The following is a 6,777-nucleotide window of genomic DNA, read 5'->3' as shown; positions in this document are numbered from 1 at the left end:
GAGAGAGAGAGAGAGAGAGAGAGAGAGAGAGAGAGAGAGAGAGAGAGAGCGAGCGCACCACAAAACTCCATGGCCCTAGGCCTACAGTTAAGGATTGAAGCTCTAAGAGAAGAGACACAGTTGCTGCCATCTACCTCAGCAGCATTACTTTTACTATTCCTGAATGTGCTTTCCTGGTATTTAGTAACATAAACTAAAAAGCAATTGTGGCCAGCCAACCATATGGACAAGTAAAAATATGAACATATAATTGTTTAAAAAATGAGTTAATCTGTATGAAATATTTTTTCAAACAGATTATATTTTTATTAGCAATTTTAATGATACAATCTTCTATACTTATTTTCCCTTAATGTCTTATTGTATTGACCAATAAACCAAGTATAGCTATGACTTTATAAAAAGCATCACTGATAGCAATTTAATAGTCAACGAAAAGTAGATGAGTAAGACATTTTTTAAGCATTGCAGTAAATTTTTATTTTGCTATATTAAATTACTTTACAGGAACAACCTTATCAGTGGGTGTAGAATTCTCACACAACTTATTTATTATTAAAGTTAATTTATTGACCTATGAAAATGTCTCTATAATTGCCATATCAGATATTTATGATTTAGAATGAATGACTTACAGAATGCCTCAATTCCCAGAACCAGTATAAAAATGATATTATTTATGTGAAATGAGTAGGACAAGAAAAATTCCAATAAATAACAATGCTAACAATCTCTGTGCATGTGGGTGAGAGTTAGCAACTACAGTGGTCACATTTAGTATCAGTGAATAGAAAACTATAGGCCTGTAGAAAAATTAGAACACAAGATAAATTTTTAAATTGCTGTGAATTTTATTTGCATTATGAATAATATTAATGATTTTCCAAATAGAGTCTTTCCTAAAGTGAAAAAACTTACTTGAGTGACAGAAGAGTTGACTAATATAGGGTTACAATTAGTCCTCTGGAGAAAAACTCTATGTCTAAGACACCTTTATAAAAACCAACAAAAAAAATTTTTTTTAAAGTTTGACTTTTAGTAGTTGGGTTGAGATTAATTTCTCCACTGGAGGAAAAAAAAAAACAAAAAACAAAGAGGAGATGATCAAAAAAATTCCAAGGGATCCCAGCTCTTTGTCTAGGAATGAGTACAAATGAAGATTCAACCTATGAATTGATTTATACCTCAGCCATGAACCACATGAGGAATTGATCAAATTATTAAGTCACTGGCTTTGCACTTGCTACCCAATCAGCTTTGTACTCATATAAGTGGTTCTTTAGTTCTGGGCTACAGTAAACCTAAATTCTAATTTTGCCTCAGACCATTACTAGCTGGGTGACCCTGGACAAGTTACTTAATCTTTCTAGGCCTATTACCTCATCTATAATATGAGAATATTAGAGTCAAGTCTGTTCTAACTTTAAATCTTTTGATCCCTTGCCCATATCAGAAGCATTAAATTTCTATAGAATAAATCATTTGACCCAGGGAAAAGAACTACTTTTTACGGCTTACATACACCTGAATAAAAGGGATAAGAAAGGATTTGTAGCAAACTATTCCCCTCTCTCCCACCCTTTACTTTCTCAATATGACATATTAGGGGTGCCATAGTGAGTTTCAGTATTTGGTTCTTTCAATTGTTTCTGCTTTTTTCCCCCTCTATATATTCTACCTTAAGCAAACAGAAATAGCCGAAACTAAAGTGAACATTAGTATATAGGTCAAAAATCCTTAATCTATATCAGTGATTCCCAAAGTGGGTGCTACCACCCCCTGGTGGGTGCTGCAATGATCCAGGGAAGCAGTGATGGCCACAGGTACATTTATCTTTCCTATTAATTGCTATTAAAATTTAAAAAATTAATTTCCAAGGGGCTAATTAATATTTTTTCTGAAAAGGGGGCAGTAGGCCAGAAAAGTTTGGGAACCACTGATCTATATGAAATTTAATTCTGTAGTGGGAAACAAAAAAAAAGGAAAAAAGGAGGAAGAAAAATTTTATATGAAATTTTACTGGGAATATAATCAGATGATGAAGAGTTCTTAATATAATTTGTCTTAATTTTTTTTTGCCCATTGTCCATGTCTTTGACATAACTATCTATTGATTTTAAAGATTTTCAGAAAGTATTTGAGAGAATAGTTAGGTGATTCAGTTGATAGAGAGCCAAGTCTAGAGATGGGAAATCCTAGGTTCAAATTTAGACACTTAGCTGTGTGACTCTGGGCAAATTACTTAACCCCAATTGCTAGTCCTCACTGCTCTTCTGCCTTGGAACCAATATTTAGAATTGATTCCAAAACAGAAATTAAGGGTTTAAAAAAGAAAGAAAAGCAGCATTTGGTTAAAAAGATAATAAAGAAATCACAGATATTTTAACTCTTAAATTTCTTTATTACCTCTCTACCTAGTTATAAAATGTATAAAGTTGCTACTTTAAATTGTATTTTACCTGAATTTGTTTACACTGTGTTTTTTTAATTTCACTCTTTTATAATATCATTGTCAATTTTTTTTATAAATTAGAGTATCAATTCAATTAATCTGCCTTATATTATGGAACTGCAAATGATGAAGTAGTGTTTATAGAACATAAACAAGAGCATTATTTACTTTTTTTTAATTGCCTTTCTGTAGATAATACACAATAGTGAAATAATTCATATAATTTAAAGCAAATAATATAAAATAAAAATAGCAATGTTTGTAAAACTATATAAAATTATCCATAAATTTGTGGCACTCAATATTATGGGAGAAAATGTGTGATATTTCAAAAGTAGCCTAATTCAAAATCAAGTTATCTTAGATGAGTTATACATATTCTTTGTTAGGTAATGTGGATATGATCAATAGAGTATTGCTGGATGCTGGTTTTACGAATGAGCTGGTCCAAAATCATTGGAGTAAGCAGAAAAACCTGTAAGTATTTTTTCCTTTTTATTTGAAATTTCATTCTTCACATTCGTGTGGACTTATAAAATTCTTGGCAGTAAGGCCTTATAAATTTTAGTGCTGGACTTTTAAATTGCTCTATGTCCAAAAAAACCCCAAAGTAACAATAGAGATTTATTCAACATTTGTGGAAGCTTAAACAGGCCCATTTTCTGTGTTACATAAAATGAGTGCATGCATACTCACAATATGCCTTACAGAATTCTAGTAAATATATAATTTCTCTCAAATCTCTTTTTTTTCCCTCTCTGTCTTTTGTTGTAGCAAGGGAGTAAAAGCTCGTTTTGTTGTGACTGATGGTGGAATTACCAGAGTATACCCCAAAGAGTAAGTCAGTGTCTTATCTTTCATAATGAAATGATGAGGAAAGCGCTAAGTATGTGAACAAATTTATAAAGAAGTACATCATATTTCAATAGATAGTGGACTACTTTAACTTTCCTAAAACTTCACATGCACGCATTATCAAATTAACTTCTCTTTCTGAGAATATACAGTGACGAGACCTTTCCCTAGGAATGTTTGTTTCCTGAGTGGAATTTATTCTTGTGTAGAAACAGTCTAAAACTAGTTCTACATAAAGATTCTGCATGTCCACATTATATCACTTACCACAGTTGAATGGAAATTAGGACATTAGTTACTATCAACTTCCTCAGAGGTTTCTGAAATATAATCACACACACACACACACACACACACACACACACACACACACACACACACACATATTTGTACAGACAGATTGAAAATTTTATAAAGTATTTTAAATAGTCAAAGTGATTAAGCATGATGACTTGCACCTTTCATCTTGCTGCCAAGGAGTGTAAGGCCAGTGGATCTCTATGAGTTCCAAGCTTCAGTGGGCTAAACCAATTAGGTGTTCCACTAATTTGGGCATTACCATGAGCCCCAAAGGAATGGGATTATCTAAGGATGTATAAATAAGCCCAGGATGGAAATGGGGCAGGTCAAAGCTTCCTCATTAGAGTTGGACTGGGACAATGAGTAGCCCCAACACAGGGGCAATGAGTAGCCCCAACACTGAAATCATTAAGATAATCTTTTTCTTTAATATTTAGGGCTGGAGAAGATTGGCAAGAAAATCCAGAAACATATGAAGATAGTTTCTATAAACGGAGTCTGGACAATGACAACTATATTTTCACTGCTCCCTACTTTAACAGTAAGTTATAGAGACATAGGCCATGGAAGCAGGAAAAATTTTAGAGATTATGTGGTGCCACATATCTACAGATAGTAAGTATCAGAGCTAGGATTAAAACCTAGTTTTCTTGAGTCCAGAAGTAGCCCTCTTTCCACTACCTGTGCTCCACATACCTATGTACTATATGGACTGATGGGTCACAAAATATTCCAACTGAATAATCTCTGAAGAGTTAAATGTAGTGGATAGTTAAGTGGCACTGGAGTTAAAGGACAGTTAAGTATCAGTGCAAGCAACTAATAAGCAAGATAATCCAGATGTCAGGGTGAACTAAAATAAGTATATGCTCACTGAAGCCCTAGCATAGTGATCTCTCTATATTCTTTCCAAGACTGTAGGAAGAGAAGCATTATCTAGCAAATGGTATTGAAAGATTTAAACATGTTAACCAGTCACATATTGGTCAGGTTAACAAACTTTTTTTTTCCTCTATCATCATTTTTTGACTTTTAGAAAGTGGATCAAGTTCCTATGAATCAGGGATTATGGTAAGCAAGGCTGTGGAGATATACATTGATGGAAAACTCCTTAAACCTGCAGGTAAGGCTAAATATATTTTAATTTTGTATCATATCACTAAAATAAAGTTGAAAATAAAATTATCATTGGTAATTCCTTGTCCAGTGTAAATGGGCAGGTCATCATAAAGCCCACATGTATTAAATGGAATTTCCTAAACTGGAGAGTATTATGAGATCATTGCTCTTTGGGTCACATTGTCATCAAAGTACATCAATGGTAAAACTTAGAAAGTAAAATTTGTGTTTTCTCTCAGGTTCCTGTTTCTATACCCTATGAAACATCCACACTCACCACTTTGGGTACCTAGTAGAGTACCCTAATGGTTTTTTCCATCCTTCTTCTCTTCCTCCTATCAAACTCGATTCTCAGGGAATGACCTAAAAAACTTTCACAATTAATGTGTTACTTCTATTTAAGATAATCACCTAATCCCCAATGTGGTCTAGCCAGTGGAAAAGACAAGACCCCTAATGTCATATTAGTCTGGTGGTTATCAAGTTATCTACTCAAGACTGGTCCTAACCATAAATAAATTTCATTATTTATAATACTAGTTAATACATGTAACAAATATGTAGCATTTTCCCTTGGTATAAATTAGAATTCATTTCTAATGAGCAATGAAGTAATTCAATCAAAAACTGTCTTCAAACTTTGTTTTTTCAAGTGATAACCCTATGTATAGATCGGGAGAAGGGCGGGGTATGTAGGAATGGACCTATGAATGCATTGCTACACTGAATTGGAACTCTTCTGTGTGAACATCCAGATCTATAACTGCCCAGAAGTTTAGCCTTAAAAAGTAACCTAAGGCACTGAAAAGCTCAATGACTTACGTAGGGTCCCAAAGACTGATGTATCAAAGACAAGATTTAAACCCAGTTCTTTTGACTCTTAAAACCAATTCTTTATCCAATACAACTTGCAACTTTTTTTTGCTCATCTATTCGTTCAGTTGAAATGCATGAGTCTGAGCTTACATTAAAGGGTAAATTTGAAACCAAAGGTTTCTGGCTGCAAGACCCATTAAACTTTTTAATTTAGAGAAAAATGAAAATTCCAGGGTATATATGAATATAATCAAATTCTTATTTGCTTATCTGTCAGATAATTTCAGAGATGTAATGGATAGGAAAAAGCAACAGAAGCTTAATTAGGATAAAACTAGGGAAAAAAGGATATAGGGAAGAACTTAGCATCTACAAATTAATGAATGGACATATGTTTATTTTCAGTTGTTGGAATAAAAATAGATGTTAACACCTGGATAGAGAATTTCACCAAGGCCTCAATAAGGGATCCGGTAAGAAACAGATTTGTTTAATGTTATAATGGAATGCTTATCAACCTTTAAAAAATAACATAGGAAATTAGTTTAAAATCAATGGCTAATTTTTTTTCTTTCTACCCGTTAGAATTTTTAATTAGGCAAATGATTCATAAGGTTAAAAAAAAGATTAAAGATTCCCTTCCCTTCTAGATTCCTTGACCATGTCTACTAATATTTATTAAATCTCAATGTCTATCTACTAGGTGGATTAAAGTATAAAAAGCATGTTGTAGACCATAAAAAAATCTAATTGCTTTTATTACTAAAATATATAAATATAGTATTCTACTACCCATTAGACAGGAATAGCATAAGCCCTTCTGTTTTCATAATCTTTCTTAGTTTTGTCATAAAGAATTCAGATTCATTTGGACTCTAACATGGTTGTTTATAGGGATATTAAGGAAAAAGGGACTTCAGGTTTGGTTTGGTTTTGAAACCACTGTGATATGATGATGATGTTCTTTTTTTTTTTTTACAGTGTGCTGGTCAAGTTTGTGATTGCAAAAGAAACAGTGATGTAAGAATACTTTTGAAAATAACCATCTTTCAAGCCATGTAACCTGCTAACCATATATAAAATTTCTTTAAGATAGACTTATCACCAATAGGACCAAGTCATTATATTAAAGACTTATTTTTTGGATGTATAAACTTTTATGGATTCTCTTCCCTCCCTTGTCTCCTAGTCACCTCCTGGTTCAATTTCTTTCCTCTTTGAGTGCTCTTTATTAG

The 6,777-nt window shown here is 32.9% G+C and overlaps 1 protein-coding gene across 1 annotated transcript in view; it reads left to right on the top strand.

Annotated features, from left to right (window-relative positions):
• The window catches only part of CACNA2D1 (calcium voltage-gated channel auxiliary subunit alpha2delta 1), a 644,980-nt gene that overhangs the window by 613,892 nt on the left and 24,311 nt on the right, over nt 1-6,777 (top strand). The window contains exons 25-30 of the mRNA XM_044679055.1: nt 2,842-2,929; nt 3,227-3,289; nt 4,045-4,148; nt 4,644-4,730; nt 5,948-6,015; nt 6,524-6,562. Of these exons, the coding sequence (XP_044534990.1) occupies nt 2,842-2,929; nt 3,227-3,289; nt 4,045-4,148; nt 4,644-4,730; nt 5,948-6,015; nt 6,524-6,562 (449 nt within the window). The remainder of the gene's footprint in view (nt 1-2,841; nt 2,930-3,226; nt 3,290-4,044; nt 4,149-4,643; nt 4,731-5,947; nt 6,016-6,523; nt 6,563-6,777) is intronic.

This window comes from Gracilinanus agilis, chromosome 5 (genome assembly GCF_016433145.1).
Source record: "Gracilinanus agilis isolate LMUSP501 chromosome 5, AgileGrace, whole genome shotgun sequence".
NCBI classification, from domain to species: domain Eukaryota; kingdom Metazoa; phylum Chordata; class Mammalia; order Didelphimorphia; family Didelphidae; genus Gracilinanus; species Gracilinanus agilis.
Note: the sequence above shows the minus strand (reverse complement) of the source record. Positions and strands in the feature narration are given on the sequence as shown.